The 27,279-nt window shown below is 41.0% G+C and overlaps 1 protein-coding gene across 2 annotated transcripts; it reads right to left on the reverse strand.

The window, feature by feature from the left end:
- On the reverse strand, positions 1-25,889 carry KREMEN1 (kringle containing transmembrane protein 1). Of its 2 annotated transcripts, XM_040080560.1 has the most exons (10): positions 25,771-25,889; positions 15,801-15,963; positions 12,797-12,888; positions 8,046-8,170; positions 7,447-7,600; positions 6,294-6,626; positions 5,545-5,703; positions 4,259-4,343; positions 3,325-3,529; positions 1-2,608 (listed from the first exon to the last, which is right to left on the reverse strand). In XM_040080560.1, the coding sequence occupies exons 1-9, from the start codon at positions 25,847-25,849 to the stop codon at positions 3,367-3,369; spliced, it is 1,353 nt and encodes a 450-aa protein (XP_039936494.1). In that variant the 5' UTR covers positions 25,850-25,889; the 3' UTR covers positions 1-2,608; positions 3,325-3,366. The 2 variants fall into 2 exon arrangements, with proteins under 2 accessions (XP_039936494.1, XP_039936493.1); XM_040080559.1 differs by having other exon boundaries at positions 1-3,529.
- Between the last annotated feature and the right edge of the window lie 1,390 nt (positions 25,890-27,279).

Consider the following 27,279-nt stretch of genomic DNA (forward strand, 5'->3'; position numbering starts at 1 on the left):
TTTTTGACCTGATCAGTTTATTGCACCACTGCACAGCTGGTCACACCAGCACGAGGGTGAGCAGGGGGCCAGAGCAGGAGCTGAAATCCATGTGGATGAGGAGGCAGCTCCTCGTGGTGCTTTGGTTGTCACAACCGTTGCTTTTGACATTGTGTCACGTTTGCAGCTGTCCAGCCTCTTGAAGGAACTGCTAAGCAGGAGCTCAGAAGGCCGTTCAGGTACAACTCCAAACAAATTCCTCTTCTGCAGTTATTTTCAATTTGTTGAAGAAAATGGTTTAAACACCAAAATCCTGAGGTGTCCCTGCTCTCCAGCTGCCAGCTCTCAGCTGGCTGTGTAGTAGGGGCATTTCTTTTGTGGGGTTACAACACTTGTGCATGGTCACACTTTTTGCTTCTTTCTCCCCCAAACCCTTACAGCAAAGATCAAAACACGCTATGTTAACGGATACCACACATCTTGGCCATAAATCACCACACCCGTGAAGTGTCTGCACTAGGAGTGTGAGTGACCCTACCACATTTTGAAAAAATCCATACTGGAGATCTACCTGCTCTTCATGGTCTCAGCCCTGTAAGGTAATAAGTGCTATTTGAGGGACCCTGTCCATGAATTTCCATCCATTGCCCTGTTTGCTAGCACTGGAAGCATCTAGAATCAGCCAGTCTAAAAGATTTGGTGGGGGGAACAGAATTTGTTCCATGCTTTTATCAGTGTATTACCCATGCACTGTCTAATATAGTCATGTTTATTGTTGCCATGACCAGTTAATCTGCTGTAAGTGCTGGTTTTATGGGACTTGTGTACATAAATTCAATTCATGTTCTCCATGAAAATCCTATGAAATACAATTTTATTTTAAAAATATTTGAGGAGCGAAGGGAGCAATGCAAAAATCTCACTTCTTGAATTCTCTACATTTTGCATTAGTAGCATCAGTCTTTGTTGCTGTTTATAATGATATTTTCTCTAGTATTATAGTGAAATTAAATTCCTCACTGGGGAAGAAAAGCGTAAGCATAACCTTCTGTATTTTTTCTTTTTGTAGTAGGTGTAAATCAGTCACTGGGTGTTGCCGATGTTTTTTTCAATCAATCACCATTAGGGAACTGCTTTATGAATGTCTCTCTGGCAAAATGTTTAACTTGCATTTGATAAGGCAAGGAAAACTTCATCACTTTGTGATAAGCATTATGTGCTCCTAAAAGCTCCTGAGGATCTGGCACCACACTGTGATTCTCTCTGCCTGGTTTCCTATTTGTGCACCAAATTAAGGATGCTTAGGAACCAACCTGTTTGTTTTGCTGTGAATCTCTGAGGTGAGCTCTTTCTCCACACAGAATGGTGTAAAACCTTACTTTTAAAAAAGGCAATTTCAGAACTTTGGTTAGGTCTGAAACAGACAATGGTTTTTGGTCCAATATGATGACACGTAAGAGAGAACCAGCATATTTTTTACCATTTGTCTTCTCTTCATTTTAGCTAATGCTGTAATTATATTTTCCTGTATTCTTTCCAGCAGCTCATGCAAGAAGTACTGGATGTTCCCATGCTATTCCATTTTTTTTATATAAACAATTCCATAATTGCTGGCTCAGTAAAGTCTGGTTTCTTTTAAGCATGCATTGTGATATTGTTCAGCTGTCTCTAGCACTCATCTGTGGTACGTAAGCTGGACTGAATTCAGTTCAGGTAAAAGGCCAGATCTACAGTGGTAAAGAACAGTATTTTGCTGCTTCAATTCTTTATGCCCTGTTTTTTCAATGAAATCTGTAGTTCTCACAAAAAGGAGGGAGTTACACGTTAAAAAACATAAGGGCAGATACTACAATGAATTTAAACTCGGTGACAATTTTCTTACTTTTCTTAATTACCTTTTGCAGATGTACTTAATAAGATGTTCTCTGACTGCACATCTGGTATATGCAGACCATTGGCTTCAGTTCAAACTTAGCCAGAGTTACTGTAGCTCAATAGTTCTCAGTGAACCTCCTCTGAGTTTGAGGAGCTGCCCACTGTAAACTTTGCCAGTCAATTTATCTGACATTTGCATTGACAGTTTTTCCTAAATATCTTGCTGGTTTGAACTTGTTGAGGCTGAAAGACTCAGTGCTGATCCCTTGGAATTACTTGTTTCCCACTTGTGGTGGTGGGATGAGAAATCTGAGTATTGTGGATGGGCAGTCAGTCTACCAAAGAGAAGAAACAGTTAATGCTGTCTGTTGCAATCAGAGAGAAAATGGTTCACAGATCAGAACCCCACTGATGTTTTAGTTCTTTGACAATTAAGGAAATTACCTTAAAAATTGAGTTTAGTGTTAGTGTTGCAGGCAAGGAGACACTTCTCCTCACAGTAAGTGTCAAGGCAGCTGTTCCATGCACGTTCAGCTGCACAGCCTGGCCCAGGTGAGCTGGTGATAGCAGCCTACAACTTTGTAAATAGTTTGGGCTGCTGAGATTAATACATGTGATTTCAGAGTAAAAATCTGTTAGTCAGCCTCCCTGATAAGAATTCAGTGGATTACAGTATCTTTGGAGAGTCCTTTAAGAAGTCCTAAGCTCACACCCAGGATGAATGGTGGCTGTCAGGCTGGAGCACAAAGGATCACTGTGAATATGAACAAAATTATCATAAACATCAGTGGATGATGGGTCACACAGAGTAATTTAAAAGGCCTTGACCTGGTGAGCACTAGTCAGTCAAAATGCACATTTGTAGCTGAATCTTGTTTTAGAGGCGTCCTGAATTTGATTTTTTGTGTTTGCATCTCTGCTTGCAGACGCAGAATCAGAAAATGCAGAAAGAGCACAGCACTGAGCAACCAGGCTGATAATTTCTCCAGTCTTTGATTCCCATTCTACTGCATAGTACCATTTAGATGTGCTTACATCAAGGCAAATAAGCTCTGTTTGCTGTGGTAGCTGAACAGGTTATCTGTACCCACCTCTGTGTTCAGCCTTGAGAATAAAAGGACTAAAGTAGCCTGATATAATCCAGTGGTACAGGCAAGTGGGACACAAGAAATCTCAGCCTGTAGATACCCCCTCAGTTACCTTTGGCAGGGGTACAGGACATCTTGAATTTTACGAGTTTTTCCATATTTTTTTAAGTGCAATGGTTTAAAGGCAGTAATTAACAGCACTACAGACTTGAGGAGCACCAGGTGTTTCAAAATTATTGCTGCAATGAAATCTGTTGTCACTGGTATATCCAAGAGAACAGCAGATACGCAAAGTCACGCAAAGGCCTTTGGAAATGGACTTGTTGAAAAACAGGTATGAGATTGGGAGGAAAGAAAAAGAGGAAGATTAATCTCAAGTCACCTGGATTTTAAGAAGATCAATTCTTGCAGAATAAAAGGCACTTCAGTTTCCCACCAGTGGGTTGCAATCGTCTTGTTGATTTCGAAGCTTTTTCTTGAAGATGGATATTGATGTGGATGGTTGGTAAAATATACTCCAGATCTCACCAGCAGTAGTGACATCACTGCAATCTTCAGTTTCAGCTGCAGCTGGAATCTGGTGGGACCTGGGAAGCAAGAGTTAATTCACTCTTGTGTTAATGTGCTTGGGTAGCCACGGCTATTAACTTGTCTGCAGAACTTCTACATTGGAATGCTCACAGCTTCTACTACATCAGTGACACTTCCTTCACCTGCTGTGCAAAATGTAGGTTTTTGAGGTGTTTCTTAGTTGTCTTGACCAAATGAGAAGTTAGGCATCCTTTTGCCACCCTAATGACAGCAGTGACTTTAAGCTGAGGGCTCTTACAGACTGTAGTTGTTATTATTATAGTTGCTATTAATACAAATTAATTTTCTTGTATATTTAAGCATGTCTGTACTATGTAAATACAATATTTGCTGATAACTCACCCATCATTTCAGTGAGTGTCCATCCAGAGGACACAAAATTTACTTGGTATGAGTGTAGAGGTTGTATTTTTTCCCCTGAGAAGTATTATGATAATTTGACCTCACCAAATCTGGATGTCTGATAACATTTTCCTCCTTCCTCCTAGAGTACAAATCTTGTCAAATCAAGAGCAGAAGAGATAGTCTAGTAGTGAATGGTGTTCTAACAGACTGGGAAAATAACAATTGTGCTTATTTAGGCTCTTCTATGAGGATACAAATATGTAATAACTAACTTGGTTTGGAATATGGCCAATCTGACAATGGGAAGGCAGAGAGGATCCCCAGGTTTGGTTCAGAGCTGAGATGTTGGTTCTCTGTGCTTGGTTTTGCTCCACACTCACCTCATGGTAATGTGCAGAAGTATCTTTGCTATTATGGCTGTAACACTTAGGATAAGCAGTGCTGTGAGACTGTATATTGTCCATTCTGCAAAAGAGAAGAGGGAGAGCTCTCAGGACATTCATTTATTTACAGTTTTTACAGTAAGAATATTGCATGAAAGGAGCAAACATCCTTGTGATGCTTTATTCAAATCTGTAATTTGACAACGCCTTAAACCTGCAAGTGTTTTCTGCAGACTGGCACAAACCATACAACTTTCAGTCAGAACTGGTTTTTTCCCTTGCAGAACTCCTCCCAATAAAATTGAAAGCTGGCAAAATTCAAAGCATATACTAGTAAAATTATCTAGAAAAGGAAGCAGAAGTTCCCTTCTACCCACTGCCCTTTCCTCAAAGCATTGCCTGTACATGATGATTTGGACAGTACTTTTGGAACTTCATGGAATCCAAGGGTGCAGTTCCTATTGGTGTTCCTGGGGTAGTTTAACACCTGGCAGCTTAGGTGTAACTGTGGTAAGTCAGGCATTAGGCTGGGTCTGGTCCCAGGCTGTTCCTAGGCACCTTCTGCACCTTGGCTGGTTTGGGGCTGTGCAGCTCATGTTCCAGGTTTGGGATGCAGAGAGCTTCAGGACTGTGGGAGTGTCCACAGTGGGGTTGAGGCCCAGCTTCAGTGATACACAAAAGCAGATGCCCAGGGTGGTTTGACAGCAGGAGAGAATAATAGTGATATTCACAAGTGCATTTCCAACCTTCAATTATTTACAGCTCAGTCATTTCCTGAATTCAGTGATGTCCTGAAGGTGACTTCTAAACACAAGACAGTTCTCAGTGACACCTCCCTATACCCATTAACTTGTCTAGTCCTCTTTGTATTATTGATGAGGCTTTTTTTAATTGGGATAACAGGGATTCAACCAGCATTCGAGCTATTCTAGAGTCTACAAACGTTTACTCTTTTTTCAGCAGCTTGTGCCCTTCTGTGGCATGCAATGATGACTAAAGCTGATTTCAGTAAGGAGGCTGCTCTGACTCACATATCTTGCTGTGCTTTTATTTTCAAGAACTTGGCATCTTCACACTATTTCTGACTTAGGCTGAGAAATGATTTGAAATGAAATGAGAGAATCCCAGTTAGTGCTAGTCAGACTGAATGAAAATTCATCTGTTAGTAAGATGCACAGCAGATCTGCTAACATGGAGGAGACAGCAAAGGAAATAGTGACTCCAGATTTTGCTTTTGCAAAATGTTTTTTTTTCCCCATTTCCTCATCTTATTGTATACTTACCAGGCATGGAGCTAGTGGGATGGCTTGGGCTGGTTGTGATGACATAGAGGATCTTCGATGACCGGGCTGCATTGATGCTGAGATTTGCCTGTTCATTTATCTTCTCTGAAAGGGTGTGATTCACTGGGATCTTGTTTGGATGCACATTGTCCTTCACAGCTGAAAACACCAGAGTATGATTACAATAACAATTTCTTAACAGGTGTAATTGGACTTACTTTGTGCTTATAAACAGACATGCTGCCCTCTGGTTTATTTAAGAGAAGTCAAATAATCTAATTGTATCTGATTCCTAGAAAGGCCTGTACTTCACCAGGTTGGGGTTCTCAGAATTTTTCTGGAAGCTGATTGTTCATCCTAACACTAGGTACAACTCAAGGACCAGAACATTTTCTCCTGATGACTTTCAACTGGAGAGGAAGAGACTTGGAAGGAGCCAAGATGGACCAACAGGCAGATGGATTTTTTGTTTTGTTTTCCTTTGTCATTTTCCAATCTGTTTTAACAGGAAGGAATAGAACTGAATTTTTGAAAACCTGTATTTTGCTATTTATGATGTAGCTGACCGGAATGTTCTAAACTGAGAGAAATTTTGGTGAAGCTTTCACCCACTAAGTAGTGGCAACAAGAGGGATGAAACACTGTTAGCTCAGAGCTAAAATATTTGTTCTTTAATTGCCACTTCAGAAATCCCCTGTGTGAATTAAATGCTTCACTGAAAGGTAGAAACAGCAAAGGTAGCCTCTTACCTCTATACCTGATAGCAAATCCCTGGGCTTGATTGATGTCATCGGAGAAAAAATACAAAATAACAAAATCCAAAGAGATGTTAAAGGTGTGGGGAGGCCGGTTCTTGCCATTAAAACGAGCTAGAACGTGATAGGTATAACCATCCAGCAATTCCACCATATCTGTAGCATCTTTGATTTCAAAAAGGACAAAGGTGAAGTGGATTTGGGAGGCTCCTGGAACTTGTATGGTCCAGTAACAGACTTTGCCTGTGCCATATGTGTCAGGGAAATCTGGGGAATAGATCACAGCTGTAGCAGAAGTGTAATTCCCTCCACAGGCACCAATAAGGGCTGTGAAAACAAGAGGAAAGGGAGAAAAATGGAAAGAAAAAAAAAAAAAAAAAAGAGGTAATAAATTAATTTTGCAAGGCTTTAGTACCCTGTAGATTCTAATACTTAAATGTTACTTGAAGGTACAGACTAGACCAGCAGGATGCACTCTGTTTCCCTCCCACAGCACTGGGAGCACAGCTTTTATTGCCTTTGCTTGGAATACTCTCCTTCTGCCTCATTACTCTGACCTGTGCATCAGTCTTGAATACTGCAATATCCTTTGTCCTTGTGTGTAACCATGTACCCTTTCCTGCATCCCTGCAGAAATGGGATAAAAGATAAATCACTGATTCAGGGGCTTCTACTCCATCCCTACCAGGCAGGAAGGAAAGTAGATTAGTGACTATTAACTCTCACTGCTTAATAACTGACATTCCTTCACAGCTGTATGGAATTGAAAACTGACACAGCAGTGGATCCAGAGAGTAACTCAAATGCCACCAGCAGACAATGCATATCCATACATGCACATACAATTTTTCACTCTCTCCTCAGACCCATTCTTAGGGAGTTTCTGATAGCTGACTTAGTACCACTTGTGAGGAAAGTGAGAGAACCTCTGGAGAGTGAGCAAGCATCGTTTCTTGGAAGAGCTATTTCACATTATTAACGGATGAGAATTTTAGGCAGAAATGGAAAGCAGCTTTATTTTATACTGAGTGGAGGTGTTTTGCTGTTTGGTGTGCAACAGTTCTCGGTGGTTTTGAGCCTTTTCCCTAATTTACTGAACATGTGAGGCCTCTCCTTCGGGAAAAACTGAGCCTGCTTCAATACTTACTGTCAAAAAGAATGACTCTGCCATCCCCACCGCAGGGCTGAGTGTGGTCTCCAAAGCAAACACTGTTGCATTCCGTACTGGCTGCCTCCCCGTATCTCCAGTAGTCAGGATTATTTCCACAGAAACAAGCATAACCTGATTCCATGCCTGCAAACTTTGACAACAAAGATGCATAAGAAAAAGAGGAACAGTATTTGAAGGAGTGACAGCGGGGGGGTTGTTTGAGAAGAAAGCTGGCAGCAGAATATGTGTGTTTTGGAGAAGTGTGATTAGTCAGAGGAACGACCACAGGCTATTTTTGTTTGGGCTGTCAGGATGCTGCTGAAGACTAGGGGGAAAGATGGAATGGAGGGCAGTAAGGGCACAATTGCAGTAAACAGCCATATTTTCTCCTGGCGTTATTCATTAGTCATTTGTCCAGATTCCTCTGGATGCAGAGAGAGGGGTTGATCTCTGGGGTGGAAGTGCAACCTTAGACCTCCCAAATCTTAAAAAAAAAAAAAAAAAAAGGGGAAGAGCAGAAATATGACAGAGAGCTCCAGGCACGTTGCCATTTTTGTCTTTGAAAGCATTTTGTAAACATATGTCAAAGAAATCACCTTAAACTGCTGGCTTCGGCAGGAGCTGATGCACGTTTGGATTGTGAGTTTATTGGAGGTCTCGCTGGTGCCAGTCAAAGGTGGTGGCTCTCCGTGGTCCTTGTAACAGCCCAGGTTTCCTGGCACTGCCAAGAGGAACACACAACAGTCATTCTACAGGTGTGCCTGTAAACATCCCAGAGCACTTCATGCACTGCCTGGTTGCTGAGCAGCTCTCTCTTTGTTACTCATACTCTGTATGATAATTTGTTACTCATACTCTGTATGATTCTTGCCATATTTTCCAAACACGCCCAGGGATGAGCGATGGGACAAAAGAGAATCATATCTTCTCAGCAATATACCTGTAAGACTCTCTAGCTGATTTCAGTAAGCTGCAGTAAAATAGACAAGATAAATACCTTGTTAATTTCTCCTGAAAAAGGCAATTAAAAAAACCCCAAGGCATTAAGTGGGTTCAGGGGGGTTGTGTTGTTTCGGTTTGTTTTTGTTTGTTTTTTTTACTATTGGCATGCATATCCTTAAAATGTAAATCAAACTGTGGGATTTCTCTCTGATGTTCCAAACAATGACATTCTGGAAGTTTTCAAAACAGGATATTTGAGGAAGGGAACCTAAATTGTTTTAGAATGGAGTTTGGCAAGTTTTATGGGAGGGACTGTATAGCTATGTAGGGGAATTTCCTAATATTTAAAACTTGAATTCTGATCTGAGTCTGAAGCATCATACAAAGAGATTTAAAGTGAACAATATTACTTTAAAAAAACAACCCATCTATTTACATTAATACAATGTTTCAAGGCTCCTTGGTCACTATGGGAAATCAGAGTTTTCCCCCTTCAGTGCTCTGGGGTTTTTTGGTTTTGCGTTTTTCTTCAAAGCACTGGAATTTAGCCATGACCATCCCCCAGAGAGGATGTGGAGTACAACACAGTGCATTGCTAGTGGCATAAAATTATCCCTTGCCAACTTGTCATATCTATTCACATACTTGAAATTAAATCTGTTACCAGCTCTATGTTAAGTTTATTCCTGTGCCAGATTGACATGGATTCTTTTTGTCCACCTAACTGCCTCAGCTCTGTATGACATGATGTGCTCAGAGACCTGAAGGAGTGTTTTATTTATGTAGCCACTGGTTATTACAGTACCCAGTAAACTTACTATAAATAATGACGTAATGTTGCTTCAAATATTGTTCAGAAATTAATTTTGGCCTCTAAGAATATAATTTCAATTATAAATACTTGCATGGAGTTATGGCTTTGATATGCCCTGCAGCAACATTCATATAAGTACTGAGACTTCAAGTTACAGCCTGATTTAACATACCTTTGGAAATCCCCACTTGCAGCCCCACCCCAGCTGAGTACAGCTGGGCAGATAACTCTCAGAGAGCTCATTCTTTTTTGTATTGTGCATGATTTCACAGGCCTTAAAAAGATTCCTATTTATCCAACCTAGGTCATTTTCCTAAGAGACCTGGGATTTTTTTTTTTTTTTTTAATAGCTTTATTAGTGAGACCTTTCAACCTTGGCTCCAGAGGATTAGTACGTCAGTATGTTTCATGCTAAGAAACCTAAGTAATTTGAAAACTTCTTAAATTTTTTAACTAAATCAAGTGTACATCCTAAGACTAATAAGCCTTTTCGGTGTCCCAGCAGTTTTTTAACCTTCTTTGCTCTTAATATTTAGCCTGCTAAAGAAACTTGGCAAAAAATGAGTTAGTCAGTGTTCTGCAATTACTGTTCATGCTCACCAGTGATGTTTTACTATTACACTGTCTTCACCCATTTGTATCTATTTGTCCTCTTCTGCTTAAAATGTCACCTCTTTTGCATAAGCATATTATTTTTCTTTTAAGCAGCATTGGACATAATGAGGTCCTGGCAAACACCACAGCTTCTGCATTTTACATGTTAAGGCACATATTAATATTAAATGTATTAAAATATGGAATCAATCATTTTGAGCTCAAAACCATGTTCCAGCTCATCTAGCTGTCTCTGAAGAGTCTCCTAGCTTTTTGCAATGGCAGTCTGCACAAGTTGTTTGAAGCTGTCCTTGTTCCTGTGTTCCACACGGCTCTGCATAACTTACCTGGCCCTGCCATTTAACACCTCCTCGACATTTCAGTCCAATTCATTGCACTACATACATGCACACTGGAAATATGATTCCAGTCATGAAATCTGTTTATGGGGGGAGAGTCATGTGAGTCATAAACATGAAGATATGATTAAGTGATATAGCAAGCCTTTCTTTCTTTCTTTCAAGTTTTGGGAGTGTTAGAGGTTATTTCCTTTGAACTTAAACCTACCCTCATTAACAAGGAGACAAAAAAAGTCAGGAATAACTGCAACACTGCAAACAAACCATCTGAAGCCTTCAGTTCTGAATCCTCCATGTGAGATGCACATGTTCTCTCAGCACTTGGAGCTGCAGCCTGGCTTTTTATTTTGTTTCTGTCCAATGCAGTCTGCTCAGCAGACATTAAGGAGAGAGGAAGAAAAGGGAAGACTAAGCTCCTCCTGGAGTCAGTACCACTGTGTTCTGGGATTATGCTCATCCATCTTCATCTAACACTGCTAAATTCTGTACATTACATACACAGAATGTCAGAACACATTTCTGGCTGAAGGATGTAGTGCTATGTGTAAATATTAGGGAATGAGACACATGATATAATCATGCGAATTCATCACCATAATGAAAAACTCTTAACTGTAGATTCTTAATTATTGTTCAGATGAATCATTGCATGCAAATCTCTCTAGGCAATCAAGATGCTTCATGTTGTTGGCACAGCCATGGTATTATGTGGGCACAGTTAATAGGTAACTTATGTTCCAGATAATTTTCTAGTAGTAAATATCATTAAGGAAAAGAAGCTCATATAAAAAAAAAATTCTCTAAAAATTTTCAAATAGTTTTGGTTTGGGTTTTTTTTTCACGATTTCTTTCTTGCTCCATCACAACAGTCAAGCTTTGTATTGTGCATGTCACAAGATAGTTTTGATGGTCCTATGACTTAGCATCATGCTTACTGAAAACAGAAAGTCTGGTGAAGAATAAAAGATTTTTTTACTTACAGAGCTTCATAAACCATGAGGTTTGTATTACGATTTGGATGGGCTTGCAATGTACAGTTTGCTCTAAATTGCTGCAATTCCTTTTTCTAGTATCGAGTTTCAGTGCAATGCTTGAAGCAGCTGCTACTGGTCAAAAGGACATTTTGTAAATGTAAGTCTGGATTATCTGTGCAAGTAAGTGTCCAAGTTTAAATCCTCTGCTCCCCACCAGAGAAAACGAGAGAGGCTGGTTTTAAAAGGGTCCTTTGTGTAGAACAAATGGAGTGGAGAGAATTTGCCTTTCAGCTTTTTTCCTGGTGCCATATCCAGATAATTTGTTAACATCTGTGGTCTTTAAAGAAAATGCAAATTCTTTCATTTTAGACCAAGTTAAATTTCTTAATTAGGAGGCTCAGGTTTCTTAAATCATGCCTGGTATATTAGAAAATAAGAGTAAGATGTCCTCTGAACAATGAGTATCAGAGTGTTGAATGATGTTGTGTTATTTAAATTAGACTCCTTAATCTGCTTTTTAAGTCTAGGTAAAAGACATCTGTCTTAAGGTCACACTTATGTACTTCTTTGCCTAGCATGAAGATGTGAGTCATTCACATTCATAAATAAACCCAAAACAATAAAGCTATGAACAAAGTAAAAAAAAAAAAAAAAAAAAATCTCCTTAGCTCTGTTTTTCTTGTCTGGTGTTATTTTCTTAACTTCAAGTAAGCAATATACTTCTTCCAATCAAATGTGTGCCTACATATGGACACCTGTTCTGGTGCTTAGCAGTTAAACCTAAGTTATGCCTTAGAAACAGAGGGTGCTTGCACAGAAGAAGTTAGGAAAGCAAGTGAAGACAGTAATGATTGGACTGACTAAAATGTGTAGCTATGGTTGCTTGTTAACATGCAAAACTAGAATATCTTCTTAATATTTGGGCATATTTTAAAGGATGCGATTCAGGAAAGAAAATTTTGCAACTTGTTGACACAAATCATGACATTGTGGACACAGTAAAAAGTAGGATACATTAAAAAATATTAAATTATAGAAAGAAGCTTCATGTGATGAGCTTGTGAATTATCTGGTTTTTAAAAAATCAAACTAAGTCCAGGTTGTGGTTTCACAGCAATGCTAAGTATATCTGCACCTGCCAGAGACAGAATTCTACCCCAGAGTTCCCACACAGGCACCTCTTCACTGTGTCCTCTCATACTGTTTTTTGTTTCCTCCAAGCAATTCTGTGTATAATGCTCTATACACATTAAACTAATGTCATTTATTTTATGAGCTAATTGCAATGGATGGACACGTATATTCCTTCTAAAAACTTGCCTTTTCTTTTGTCCTCTAGATTTTAATAAATTAATGATCTGTGGATTCAAAGAACTAGCAGTACTTCACAAGTTTTGTGTGATTCCCTGTCATACAGTATTATTTGTAAATAATATAATCCAGTCATTCTGAGGTAAGATGAAAAGGATAGCAGTGGAGGAACAATTCATTAAACTTGTCAGTAACTCTAAGAAACCTGTTTAAAATACAGCTTAGTCTGCAACTGAAAATAAGCTGTTTTGCCTTATCCTAGCTCATGTTTGGAAATCACCACCCACTGCTGTGTAATTGCCAATCTCTGCTCAGCTGAGATTCAGGCCTAAAAAACTGCACAGTGCTCTTACTTCGGCAGGATGGAATCTCACAGTATTTCCAGTATATTCCATCTTCATGTTCTGCAATATAGCACCATGGGCTGACATCCCCATCGGGGTTTCTGAAAGAGAAAAACAGTCAGTGAAATTCATCAAGTGTTTTCAAAAACCACACACACACACAAAAAATACCAACATTACTAAGTTTGGCATTACTATTTTTGCTGTAATACCTACCATTGAACTTATATACCAAGAAAAATGCAAGGTTTTGCATTATCAGGAAGTTAAGATAGATTTGGTTATTACAGTGTTCATCAAGCATAAGATGCTAGCAATGTCTAAAATATAGCTTTGTTTTACTCTAGGTTAAAAAGTGCAGAGCTGTTTCTGGTCAGTATTGACAGAGAGGAAGATTTTCTCTCTCACAGCCTGTGTACAGGTTCCACAGATTCATAAACTTGATTTTCTGCTTTGCTACAAAATAGTCCAGACTCCAACTTTCTGTGTGTATGGTGATAAAAAAACTTAGCTGATAAAGTCCTCTGGGAAAGACTGGATTATTTTCCTCCCCTTCAATAAAACTAGATCCATTCCAGTGATCTCTTTATATTGATAGTTAATTCTTTATGTGTCCATGATGATGATGATCACTATTTTTATAATTATTTGCTGTTGTGTAGCACCACTTACAAATGCATACCCAATTAGTCATTAGGTTATTTAAAGTTTTTTTCTATGTACACGGTGAAAGGCTATTCACATTGTAAAGATCCATTTAAGAGAATAAATTGTTCTTTTGGACAGTCAGGTTGAAATATGACTTCTTCTTTTAACTAGGACCAGTTGCAATCTTTTTTATCATGTACTTTGGCATGAATTCTATTAATGACACAGCCCTACTGAAGTGTCAGTTCAGCTGCATGTTGTCATTTACGCCTATTAAAAACTCTTTTGTGGGAGATCCAATTTTAGAAATTCTGTGGATTTTTTTTTGACAAATAGCAGACTGCTGAAAACAACTGGTGAGTTGAGTGAAGTTTAGATGACTAAAATGTTGCTAGTTAGGCTTTCAAACAGATTAGTAGAGGCAATGGACAAGGAAAGTCTAAGACTAGCTATGCTAGGAATTTAGGTGTAATGCAAGAGCCTCCAGTAGCTAAAAAAAGTAGAAGACTAAAACCAAGTGAAGCTTGTACTTGACCTAACCCATTTTCCCTTGTTTCTGGAGTTACAGGAATTTTTGCGTTTACATCTTCATGACAGAAACCTTATGTCTGGAATTTGATCATGACAATGGCACTCTACATAGAAATGCCTTAAAAATGCGAGGAAATTGTAGAGAAACATGACGGATGTCTTTAGAAATCTTTGTCTTGAACGTCAGAAGTGCATGCAGTTAGAAGACAACTCTCTGTGTTTCAAAATCTCCAAAAATTTCAGTCTTCATAATTTTGTTATGGTTGAAATGAGCGGAACGCTATGAGGTATTCCCATCTTAACAGGGTGTCTTGCAGTAACAAAGTATTCCCAGTAAGGACCACCCATGGAGAGGTAACATGCTTCTGATTAATCCTTCAAGTGTAAAATTTGATTACTGAAATGTTGTGCCTAAAATCAAATCTCAAAGCAATGCACTGTGCCTTTAAAAAGCCTTGTGAGGTATGTGCTGCCTGAGACAAGGGAAGATCAACTTGTCCATTGTCACCAAGCAGATGAATGTCAAAGAAAGAGCTAAAACAGCTGTATCACGGGCCTCAACAACATTTGCACGCTTAAGATATACTCTGGCATTCTCAGTGCTTTTCCAAGCTTGTTCTCAAGAGAATGTGAAGTTAAAAGTCATCCATTAGCTAGGACTGTCATTCCTTACACCTGTGAGAACATTCCTAGGCCAAGTGATACAGCTTAAGGAAGAAAATCCCTAACCTTCCAGCCAAACTCCACTTCTGTGAGGATGATCTAATAGCAGACTCAGGTAAAAAAGATCTATTTGGTAATTAAGTAATTTCTCCGGTTTACATATCAGATTATAGGCTTCTCACTCCTTGTAACATTTACCAAGTTCTCATTTGCTGGTAAAGCAAGACTCAAGTGAGTGCTTTTTGAGTACTTGATAAACATTCAGTCTCTCATGCATGTTTTTGCACAGCTTGTACATGTTTTGCTTTGTACTAACCAAAATATTAGCCAGAGATGACTGCCAAAAGTAAGATCCTGTAGATACAGCCAGTCTAGAATACTGCCACACAGCACCAAACAAAATTACGTTCTTGATTCTGTATTTGCACCAGAGAGAATTGAGTGGCCACTAGATTTTTCACAGCTCTGTATCAGTATGCCTACTGAGACACAGAGCTGAAAAAAAGCCTGCAGAGCCTAAACATCTCTGAACTTAAGTTCTGATTTGGTTCTTAAATTCTGAAGTTCTTATTTAAGTTTTGTTCTATCCATAGTTATGAAGGACTTCTCTAGAAGGCAAGGAAACTGAATTGCATCTGCCATGGTTTAATCTGGTTTTGTAACCCTGACAGATGAGCTTTTGAATTCAAAAAACAACTCTAAATCACTGATGATCACTTAGAATTTTTAGTGACTACGTAACTTTCATTAGCACAAAACTTTAGCACAAATCTTGGAGAGTGTAACAGAACCAGGCTTGTGTGTGAGGATAAAAACCATCCAGAGACTCCTCCAGACACTCACTGCACTGCTGTACTCCTAATTTGGATCATGTTTTTAATCTTGACGTTTTCATTTAAGTAATCTGTGGTCTTTCTCTGTCACCCCACCTTATAAAGTGGACACATGACAAGGACTGTGCTGAAAAAGTGTGGGAGCTGGGTTGGAAAAGTTATTGTACTAATGGTGCTCATAGATTCAGGGTACTGATTACAGGATAAACCAAAAAGTGTTAGATACCCAAGGCTCTGATATTCTTCACTGCATGACAGTATGTTTCCTAATTTCCTGTCAACTGCTTAAAATAACACTGGATATACAGGCAATGTTAAAGCAATGTGATATTTCTTACCTGCAGTAGTTATGCTCTCCAAGCCCTCCCTCCCCATTGGGATATTTCACAGTATTATAAGGATGCTCAAAGGTCTCATTCCAAAAAAGACAAGGTTTCCCTGCATATTGGGAGGTCTGGTTCTGAGTGCCACGATAGTCAGCCCCATTTGCTGTATAGCATTCTGGGAAGAAAGAGAAATGGAAAAAGAAAGAATGTATGTAGGTTTAGTGCTTGCTCTTCCCTCACCCTCCACCCCATATCCAATAGACCATGGTTTCCTGCATTGTTTAGGCAGCTAAAGATGCCGGCTAGGATTTAAGCTTTCTCTCAGTCAAACCTCTATTCAAGAGATTATGACATCATTACTTTAATAAACAATGCATAAGACAGGTCTGAAGAGAGGTTTACACAATTAACATGCATTTTCTGAATAAGCATAATACTTTTTTTATTGTTTTCCTTGTGTTTTAGTCATCAGGATGATGCTGTAACTTGGTAATTTTCAAAAAATGAAATCACATGACATTATCAGTCTGCTACTTATCAGCATATTAACCAAAATCTCATGCCACTTGAGCTAAAGTTGTTACTATCTGTACTTTACAAAGTGAAAGACTTTGTAAGCATGGATCTCACCAACATTTACATTCCGATTTAGAAAAATTCTTAGGCACTGAATTACCTCAGAAAGGGACCTCCTCAGCAGAGTATAATAACAATACTATGATTGGCTACTAAGCATTTATGCTTTCAGATTAGGAAGTATGGGTCAGTGTTCTTCTGCCTCACGCATATTTTCTCCCACTTACGTTTGTTTTCCAAGCCTCCTCAGCAAGTTAAAAACCAAAGCAGAGAATGATTTCTCTAGTTACTAAAGACATTGGCCCCTTCTCAGCTGAACTGCAAAATTCACGCTGCCTGGCTTTGCTGGGCCTTGTTAATCACAGAATGGTTTGGGTTAAAAGGGACTTTAAAGATCACCCAGTTCCAACCCCCCTGCCACGGCCATGGACACATTCACTGGACATCTTCTGACGAAATAAATGCCCAAATGCTTCAACAATTTTACTTTTGCTGAAACTGCAAAAGATTTTTGATTAAATTATGCCATTTGAGTGTGGCAGAGCATGGGAACAAGTCACCCAGGGAGGCTGCAGAATCTCCATCCTTGGAGATATTCCAAAGGCACCTGGACACGGTCTGGACAAGCTGCTTTAGGTGACTGTGCTTGAGCACAGCAGTTGGGACAACATGACCTCCAGAGGTCCCTTTCATCTCAACCAGTCTATGATTATCTGCCAGAATGATCATTATAATTAGTTTACCACAAATAAGTCCATCCTGTTTATAATTAATACTTGCTAACGCTTATCAGCCTTGCATTTATTTAGGAATAGCATTAAAATGTAACAGTCCGTGACAGAATTAAAACTGCTGCGTTACACTGCTGTAAACATTTCTTTGTACTGGCCAGCATAACTGGGGAAATTCACAAATCTTTCTGCTAACTACAGGCTGTGAAACCTCCTCTTTCATCTGATAGCGTTCTCTGCAGAAACTATATTGCAGCTGCAGAGATGTTCTGCTGCCCTGAGGGAGTGGGAGAGTGCTCTGAAGTATGTGCTGATCTCAGGTGTCCCGCATGAGATCTAACTTACAAAACAAGTCTAGAAAGACCTGTGTGGCTGTAGTTGAAAGAGAGAGAGAAAAACCAAACCAACAAAAAACCACCCACATTTTAATCCTGATATTAACAGTATACCGTTTTTGTATTTCGAACTACTGTAGAAGATGGAAAAATGTATTATTAAAACCATGTCTCTGCAATTAGTTTAGTCTAGGCTCACAAATATCAGAATGGTACAATTATAATAATTATTTCAGAGTTCTATTACACAGCAGATGAAAGACAATGGTTTTGTGCTTTCACTGCGCATTTTCATGCCTAGGCAAGTTTGGATTTCTCTTAAATGAAATGTTGTTGCTGAAGGCACACAGAAGAGGTGTCTGCACAGCCATTAATTGTATTCTATCATCTGTGGACAGAAAGCTGTATAATTTAATAAAAACAAGCTTCAGGTCAATACTCCTCCTTACTGTAATTTACCTGCCTTAGCAATACAGGTGGGCTGCATACATTTGCTTAAAAATGCAAATCTGAGTTTCCAGCATTCAGGCCAGCACAGATATTTGTGTAAACAGGAAAAAAAACCACTTTAAAATCACAATTGTGTTTCAACTTTCTTCAATACCTCTTTTGCTTTGCAGTTAATATAAAAGCTTTTGTAAGTTATAGCTGAAAAATACAAGCTGAAGAGTTTAGCAGAAAAGAGACTTATCAAAATAAACAAAATGATATGCAGCAAAAAGAATTAGCGAGAAGTGATAAGCACATCCAGAAAAGATATCTACATTAGCTTTGTGCTTTTCTATTTTTTTTGCTTCTCACTCCTAAATGAAAAGCAATATATACTTCCATCTACTCAGAAATGTAAGGAATGCTACAATACCTGAATTTAGTCTGGCACACAAACTAAACTGAAGTTAACCAGTCCATTTTAGGATCTGCTGAGACTGGCCCATGCTTTAACTTGCAGTAGCAACTGACTTACATTTTCATGTCAGCTTTTTTTAACTGACTTTTTTCAAACTTCACTGCACTTTAAGAAAAAAAGGAAGAGTCAGATCTCTCTTCATTCCTCTTAACTGCAGCTTTTTGTTCCCAAGACAATAGGGAGCTGTATCAGTGCCTCCTGTGTTCCTCTGCACTATCAGGAGATCTGGTGCAAATGTGCCAGCTGAGTCGTAACAAAGCTCCCCTGGCTTAGATGAGGATGTGGAAAGAGGAGGCATTGAGATACCACGCAAAATCACTGATCATCCCTAAAACACTGAACTGAAAACTTTAAGTCATGGAATTTAGCAGCTGTTATCAAATGAAATACAAAACCTTTTGTGTTACAGGGAATTTGGATTTTGTTAAGGATTAATAACAATTTTGCCATAGCATGGGAGTGCAGTATTTTCAAATAAATATTGGCATTTAAAAAAATCAGGTCAGTTGTCCTCTCTACGTTCCCTCCTGGCTTCTTGTGCACCTGCTCACTGGCTAACCATGGGAAACTGAGAAGTCCTTGATTTAGAGTAAGCACTACTTGGCAACAACTGAAAAAACAGTGTGTTATCAATGTTACTGTCCCACTAAATACAAAACACAGCACCCTACCAGCTCCTAAGAAGAAACTCATACCAGCTGAAACCAGGACACAAGCCTACATTCTTTTACCTTGAACAGTCAGCTTTGAGATCTGCTGAGATATATTTTGTCCAGTTTTCTGCAGAATTCCTAGTAGCATAGTAACAGATGTCAGCATGTTCACTATTTTGGCACTAAACAACTAAATTCTTCTGTTTATCACACACTGTGATTTCATCATATTTTGCTGCATGTCAGCCAAGACACTACCTTAGTGATTTCACCATGAAATTAATACTCCCAGCCTGCTGAAGGTGCATGTTTCATCTGCAGAAAGGCCACTGTCCTCTCTGTTTCAAATCCAAGTCCTAATTGATTCTGGAGAACAGGAGCTTAGAAACTCCACCCTACTTTTCATCTTGTACCACTGGTGCAATAATTCTGTGAAAAGATGAGCTTAAAAAAAGGTCACCTAGATTTGTCTGCATAAAATGAATTCAGATGAGGTAATCTAAGTTAAACAGTCAGAAGAGACTGGACTGAACACTGCTGGCAAAACTCTCCAGCTTACTCCAATCATCTGATTTCTCTTTGGTAGGTCATGCAAAAGGGGAGGGGGGAAAGAGTAAATCAACCAGAAAAGAGTAAAACAACCACCTCTCTGTGCTGTGGCACCCACTGGATCCATCTGCCTTAGGCTGAGTGATACCTCCATGACACTTTTGGGTGTGAAGCCCCTCACTTGGAATGTAACATCAGAACTGTGACTAGAACTGTGTCTCAAAAAAATTAATACCGGTTCTATGAATTTCAGCAAGCCTTATCCCTTAAAGCTTTGTAAGATTATGGTAAACTATGACACAACTTACACTGTATCCAAGTCCTCTTCCAGTGGCAAAGACAGCAAAGGAAGAACAGACACCTTGTGGACACTACAGCTGAAAGCCCCCGAGAACGCACCAGGGTACCCCTGGGCTGGATAGATTTGCCACATGGATTTTGTTCATGCACGCAAGGCTCAAGCTATCCCATCAGCTGGAAACCTCTGATAAAACACTAGGCTTTCAGACAGGACATGAAGAAAGCTGTGACCACTCAAATCTAGAAGTGTGTGACCTCATACTTCTTAGATCTTAGTCAGCTGGGTTTCAGACAGAGTCTGAAGTAGAAGCTTATGTCAAATCTGTGATTAGAATCAGTGTCCACGATGATTTCACTCAGTTAACTGCCTAATGAACCTGCTGCTTCTACTGTGTCATGGGGTTGTCTGTAAACAGAATTAATCAGAGATAATTAATCAGAGAACCTTTGCAGTGGTTCTAGTCACCAAAGGTTCCAACAGGTGCTGTTCAGGCTAATGTTCATGAGCCTTAGTGAGAAAACACGGACAGCACCTTGTTGTAAGGGCTATTTTGTTTTCAACACGCCAGGTGCCGTGGTTGACAGCAAGTAACTTTTTAAAATGAATGCTAAGACTAGGTAAGTATGTATTGAGTGACAACTGCTAGAACAAAGAAGCAGAAAACAAGGCTAGGGATGTTGTCCACTATAAGTGAATACTCAGTGTGTGATACAGGTTCACAATTAGTTTTATTAGAGCCAGATCAACATTTGGAAGATCAAACAGCAGCTGTTGTAGAAATTCTTTCCATCTGTGTCGGTTTCTTCTTCAATGTAGGGACCTTACAATGATCATTTTCCTTTGTTACTTTGGGACTGCATGGCTGCCTGCACTCCACATGGGCGCCACTTTAGGATCATTTGAAAAATTAAGGTAGTGCAGACTATAATAGCCTGTCTTTTTTACTGATGATAAATGACTGACATTTCAGAGTCTGCACTGGCTTCCAATGATTTTGTCAAAGACATCTATCCAGAGAGACACTACAAATTGGAGACTGAAGGGATGGAGGTTTCAGGATGGTTTAAATGACTTCTTGGAGTACTTTCCAAGTTTGAGGCCTGTACATAGCTTTTGAGACTGAAAATTCAGAATGACAAACTTCTTCCTATTCCACTGGAGAGGGAAAAAAACCCAAACCACTTTGTTTGCTTAATGTTTTGGAAGCTGCTTGGGGGACTGAGTAGTGTCCAGAGAGACTGACAATTATCAACCTGAAACTAGCCTACCCAAGCCAGAAATTATCCTACCACCTACTTCCCAACAAAAAGCAAGGTTTTCTTTTAAAGATCTGCAGATTAATGAAAGATAAATGAAAGTGGCTGCTATTTAAATCTTGGGTTTCATTACAGCGGTGTAATTAAATGTTCTGTAAGGCTGGACCAAAAATTAAAGGTTCCTTGAATTTACATGGTATAACTGCCTTCTCAGTTTTCACTTGTTTTTTCCTACAGCCTTTTAGAAAAGTCAGAAAAATGCTTAAGCAGAATATAAGGGTATGAAACCAAGGGTGCCAGGTCCGATAATGACTCAGTGTGGGTTGCCTGATGCATGTGCTTGCATCGTATTCCAGGAATAGTTTTAAGTCATTTCCATTCCATCTAAACTGTTCTAGCTCTTGCTGGAGATCGCAATTGAAGCACTCCTCCTTAAATGAAAGCACTGTATCTAGGTGCAGATGGCAACAGTTACAGGCACTAACCAGATGCTGCAGTCTCTAATTTGATTGAAAGGGTATAATTAGACAGCAGAAACACTTCAATGAGAAAGTAATGCAGAGAGGAAAGGACAGAAACCACTTAACTGATGCCAAGATACCCCGGCAGTGACAGAGGCAGGGGCCCACGGGTGGAAGGGGCAAAACACCACATCACCTTCTTCAAATGAGAACATTTTTGTTTCCCTAGAGATGTGAATAGGGATTCTATTATCATAGGTTGCCACAGTTCTTCATGTGGGAACACTGATTAAAACCAGAAGAAGCTTCAGGAGATGAAAGACACAAATATGGCTTCTGTGGTCATTATTAAAAATATTTTTAGCATTGCAATGGTTTTCTTTGAAGATGCAGTTTTATCGACTGAACCAAAGTTTAATTTGCATACTATCATATGAGTGGTCAGGAAAAAAAAAAAAAAATCTCATTCCATATCATGTTATGATGCAAAATAAATGCTTTTGGGAAGTACAAGGCTGATTTAGATCAACCCGAGTAAAAAAAATAGTATAGTATTTTTACATTTCAGTACTTTTCTATTCCAATTCATACTAACATAATACAACCACTCATCAAAACTATCAGGCTTCTGGGCCTGTGCTGTATCAGCAAAAACCCTCACAACAGAACAGTTGATACAAGCTAAAGAAAAACCATCATGAAAGAATTATCTTTGTTTAAAATTGCAATTTTCAAAATTCCTAGAAAACAACTCCCCATTTCTTAAATCAGGCAGTTAAATTTTGATGTGATGCTATGAAGGCACTTGATTAGCTGATCATTATTTTTCCTTTACTATGTGAGGCCACTCCACATGTAGTTTAAAAATTGTAGCCTGCTCATTCTATATATCCATGCAAACACACACACAGACATACACATACAAGTTTTGAAAGTCCTCAAATGCAATCATTTTTGCTGGTCAGAATTAAAGACTTAATTAGGATTGGTCCAAGCCAGAGAGTAGCCACAGCGAATATCTGATTATACTTGAATTATGCCGCCTGAGATTTGATCAAACCTTGACCGAAGCATCTGTCTTGTAAAAATGTACATTCCTGGAAATGTACAGACATGCAGAGTTGATACTTGTGTTCCCTGGCAGTGTGTGAGCTGTCATGTACGTGAACTTGCTATGCTTGTGAAATTTTGACTCTAATCATCAAGGTAATCACTTTCATCACTTTTTTTTGTTAAAAAAAATCTGTCTGGCCAGACCTTTTGTGGAGTATGTTGGAAGCAGGCAAGTTAGGTTATGAGCACAAGAGACAGTTCCGATTATTTCTAAATGCATTCTGTCCCTTTTTCGTTTTTATTTGTACAATACAAACATGCTATATTAGCCAGAGCTTTGCAGCTGCTGGCTGGTCCTCAGCCACAAGATGCAAACACACTTGCTTGCCTTGTGATTCTTTATCACTGGAAGTAAGAATGCGTGATGTGACCCCACAAGAATTTCTGTTCCTTAATACACCCGTTTGTTTTCTTTCTTTGTGAAGTTTTAAAACTGTTGTTCCCTTGTCAAGTGTGGCAGGCTGAATCCCTTTGGCAATTTTATCAGGATGGGCCATAGCCACTGTGTGGATGAAGGGAGTGGTCAATTGCACAACCATTATGGTGTGATATGACAAAAATGAAAATTTTGCAGCTGGCAGCATGCAATTCCTGACCCCCTCCTACTTCTTTGGCTCCATCCTGCTTAAATCCATTCACATAACTCTGGATTTTGAGTTATGTTCCATGCATGTACAAGCATGATATGCTGAAATGCCTGACTATTTCATCCCCTATCTGCCTAGTTAAAAAGAAAAAAAATTCCTTTCTTAAGTATTTTCATGAGGCTTGCTTATGGCACATCAAGTAGAACTGCTTCTCTGAATCACCAAGGCATAGACAGAATAAGATGACAAAAGATACCAGGTTTGTAAGAGAAGGCTGGAATAACAGCTCAAAGGAAAACTCAGCAGGGAAAAAAACCAAGGACGTGGTGACTCAGTATTGCTAAATGGAAAGAAAACAGAGAAAGGAAAGTGACATTGATAACTGCATACATTTCTGATGGGGAAATTAAATGAATGCTATAAATACAGAAACTAGAAATTATAACATATTGCCCTGAGTATATGAAATAACATTTATTCACCAAAATGAACAATTGCTGAAGGCATTTCCATTTCTTTGGCCTTCTAACACAAAACCCACCAAATTCAAACAGTCCTTTAATGGTATGTAATCTATTCACACACTTCTTATTTCTGACCCACTTAAGAAATTATGTACGGCTGATGTTTGAATGCATAAATGCCAAGGTTTGAATGCAGAAATGTCAGTGTTAATTAATAGAAACTGTTAGACGTCACATAGTGAAGCAGAAACATTCTGTGAAAAGCAGCATAGCACTATGTGCAAAATGGTTAATTCACTTTCATTTCTGACATCTGGAGTAATTTTTCATATAGCAATTCCAGAAGTTTTTCTCCTATCTTAGCGAATGATGGTCACACAGTCTTTATTTTGACTTCACTTTACAAGAAACTTATAAGGACATAAAAAAACAACAACAACAAAAAGGAATAGACATTAAAAACATACCATATGACAAACTGCCTTCCAAAAGCAATAGTAATGTTTGTGATTTCAAGATTCTGCCAGTTTCAAGTGCAACCTGACACAGCTGATCCTATTTCAATTCAGTGGGATTAAGGGTCAAGACGAAGAGCCTGATGTGTACTTTGTGCAGATTAGGAACTCTGCAGATCCTGTACATGCCATACAAATTACAAATTGCTGTATTTGCCCTGTTTCCAGGTTCTTTAGCAGAAGACAAATAGGTAGCAGTACTTTCTAGATCCATTCTCCTTTGCTACACTTTCATTTGGAGGCATTATATATTCTTCCCTCCTCCCCGTGCCCCAGCTGCTTGTGCTCAGGGATTTCTGCCCCCTTTAACAGCCAAACATCCACAGTGGGCCATATCCTCCACTTGCTGTCACACAGCCCTCTGTGAAACACATGGAGGGTTCTGTTCAGAAACCTCACAAGCAAACATTCTTCAACCTAAGCAAAGGAAGGGGTATCCACTGTGTGCACCAAGCACATCCTAATGGTAGTGGGAACCGACTCTTAGACATGGTCTCGGTCTAGGCAGCTCTCTAAATGCTTATCTGAAAATAATCTCATGTTTTCTTCTGAGAAGAAGAAAAGTTTACCCGAACTTTTTTTTGTAAAAGGTTTTTGATTCCCTAAAAATGGCTATGCAAGTATTTTCCATATCTAATTAGGTACATCTACAAAAACTTGATGAGCAAGTACGTGTCCAAAAAGAAGTAGAGAGAGTGTATGTTCAAAAAGAAGTAGAGCAAGTTCTATTTTGTAGGAGGAAAGAGCAATTAAGAATACACAAAATGTATCCAGAAGGACCACACATCTGATGGCTGTGATGCTGCGACCATCTGGAGCTGCCACTTCTGATCTTGCAAAGCATGGCCAACGCTCACCAGAAGAGAACCGTAACACTTGAAATCATTAGCAACAACTAAAACGAGGACAAAAGCGTGCAGAGAAATTTTTACGTGAAAAATCACCTTAGGAAGTGAAGCCTCAGGCTTCCCTGACTCTGGCTGAGCAAGAACCTAACTGGTCAGAGCAGCCCAGGCTTGGCTGGGAGCTGGGGCAGAACACTGCGGACAGGCGGGATGCTCACCCTTCCAGCTCTGCCTCTGCTGCCACAGGTTTTTTCCCCCCAGTGACACAAACAACCGCACGCCCCTCTCCCTTTAAATGCCTCCATTCCACAGACCTAGCTCTCGAACCACTTTTATAGAGAAACGTGCTGCCCTTCTTTCTCTTACATCACGCTTTCATACGAGTTTCCGAGCTCCCAGTTCAGCAAGCACGGGGAGAGCCACAAATACCCACGAACTCCAACGCGCAAACACCCGCTGCGTGCTTCCACGAGCAGCTTCGAGCCCGGCACGGCTCCCCCGAGCAGGAAGGGACGTCGCCGCGACCTCCAAGAGGCGCTGCCGGACGGCAGAGCCCTTCCGCGGGGGGCTGAGGGGCTGCGGAGCTCGGGGAGAGGCTGCCCCGCTCCCTCGCCGCTCAGCCCCGCTCGGAGCTCGGGGAGCAGCCCCGATCGCGCCCCCCTCCCGGCTCCCCGCGGAGCGGCACTCACCGGACAGAACGGGCTCGCGGCAGCAGCTCAGCGCCAGCCCGGAGAAGGCCAGGACGGCGGCGAGGGCGGGAGGCTCCATAGGCAGCGGCCGCCGGGCCGCGCCGCGCTCGCAGGCGGCAGCCCCGGCTCTCCGGGGGTGGCAGGCGGCCGGGAAGAGCGCAAAGTGCGGGAAGCGGAGGCCCTACAGCATGTGTCCTGTAAGTGCGCCCCGGCGAGGTGCCGAGTGGCAGATGAGGATCCTATTACCAGCCATGTGACAGGAAAGGATAGAGACCGACATCCCAACCTGCTGCGGCGCGGGACCGCAGAGCTGCCGCTTCCACTTCTGACACCGACAGGTTCGGGCTGGCGGCGTTCGCCCCGGGGCAGCGCTTTGGCCCCGCAGAGCCCTCCTCGCTGGCCTGGATTCCTCGCCACACACACACACACACACATATACACACACAAAAGCACACAAACTCCATCCCGGCAGCGACCCAGTCTCGCTCTCGTCACTCCCCTCGTAGCCAGTGTCCCGCGGAAGAGGTCGGGCGAGAGCCCGTCAGCCCCGTGGCCTGGCGCTGCCGGCCGCTGCCGCTGCCCCGCACACGCCCTCCCCCAGCTGGGCTGCCCCTGGGGGTGTCGGGGCCGATGGGGGAGCGCAGGTGCAGCTCGTCTCTCCTCTCCTGGAGCCGCGAAGGCACGGGCGGACACGGCACAGGGAGAGGATGCTGCAAACTTTCTGAAGGACGCTGGCTTGAGCGGCTCCGCGGGCGGCGAGCTGCCAGCACCGCACGCTGCGATTTAGGGCGTCGTTCTAACAGCGACAAAGCACCACCCGCCCGACAGAAGTGACCGGGCTGGGGAGCCGTGCCGAGGGAGCGCCGGCAGAAAGCAGCGCGGCTGCTGAACGCCCCCGTGGCCCCCTTAGGCCGCGTCCTGAGGCGGGCGGGGATGAGGCCGGGCGGGGGCCGCTGTCCCGGCCCTGGGGGCAGAGAGGAGTCACAGGGACAGGAAGACAGGCGACCACACAGACAGCCACACAGACAGCCAACACAGCCACACGGACAGGAACGCAGACAGCCACACAGACAGACAGCCACACAGCCAGCCACATGAGTGCCCAGTCGCCCGGACAGTCTCGGGTGGGCACGGACACGGGGAGACGTGAGGGGACACCCGCGCCCGCAGCGCAACACACACCCAGAGCGACGAACACAAACAGCTCCGCAAACGAAAGGGAAGGAGCAGCGTTGCTGTCTGAAAATGCACGTGCAGGAAGATAGGTATTTTTTGTTTGGGTTGGTTTTGTTTGTTTGTTTGTTTGATTTTTTTTAATCTTCCTGAAGATACCAAAGGGCTAAGTGTCAAGGTGGTAATGTCAAGCTGTTGCCTAAACTTACTACGGAGTCTTTACCTGGCCTGTGAGACATTTTAGTAATGGTAGAACAACTTTGCTAAGAAGCAACCAGGAGGAAAAAAAAACAACCCTCACTAACAGTTAAAAAAAACATTTAAAAAGTTGCTTTG

Source organism: Hirundo rustica, chromosome 17 (assembly GCF_015227805.2).
Source record: "Hirundo rustica isolate bHirRus1 chromosome 17, bHirRus1.pri.v3, whole genome shotgun sequence".
In the NCBI taxonomy this organism is placed as follows: domain Eukaryota; kingdom Metazoa; phylum Chordata; class Aves; order Passeriformes; family Hirundinidae; genus Hirundo; species Hirundo rustica.

What these genes read in the sequence shown, in the direction of transcription:
- KREMEN1 (XM_040080560.1), bottom strand. Translation starts at nt 25,849, where the DNA reads ATGGAGCCTCCCGCCCTCGCCGCCGTCCTGGCCTTCTCCGGGCTGGCG. An exon ending in CCGCGAGCCCGTTCTGTCCG is followed by an intron (nt 15,964 to 25,770) that starts GTGAGTGCCGCT and finishes CTTTCTTCCCAG; the next exon opens with AATGCTATACAGCAAATGGG. An exon ending in GCCGAAGCCAGCAGTTTAAG is followed by an intron (nt 7,601 to 8,045) that starts GTGATTTCTTTG and finishes TTGTTGTCAAAG; the next exon opens with TTTGCAGGCATGGAATCAGG.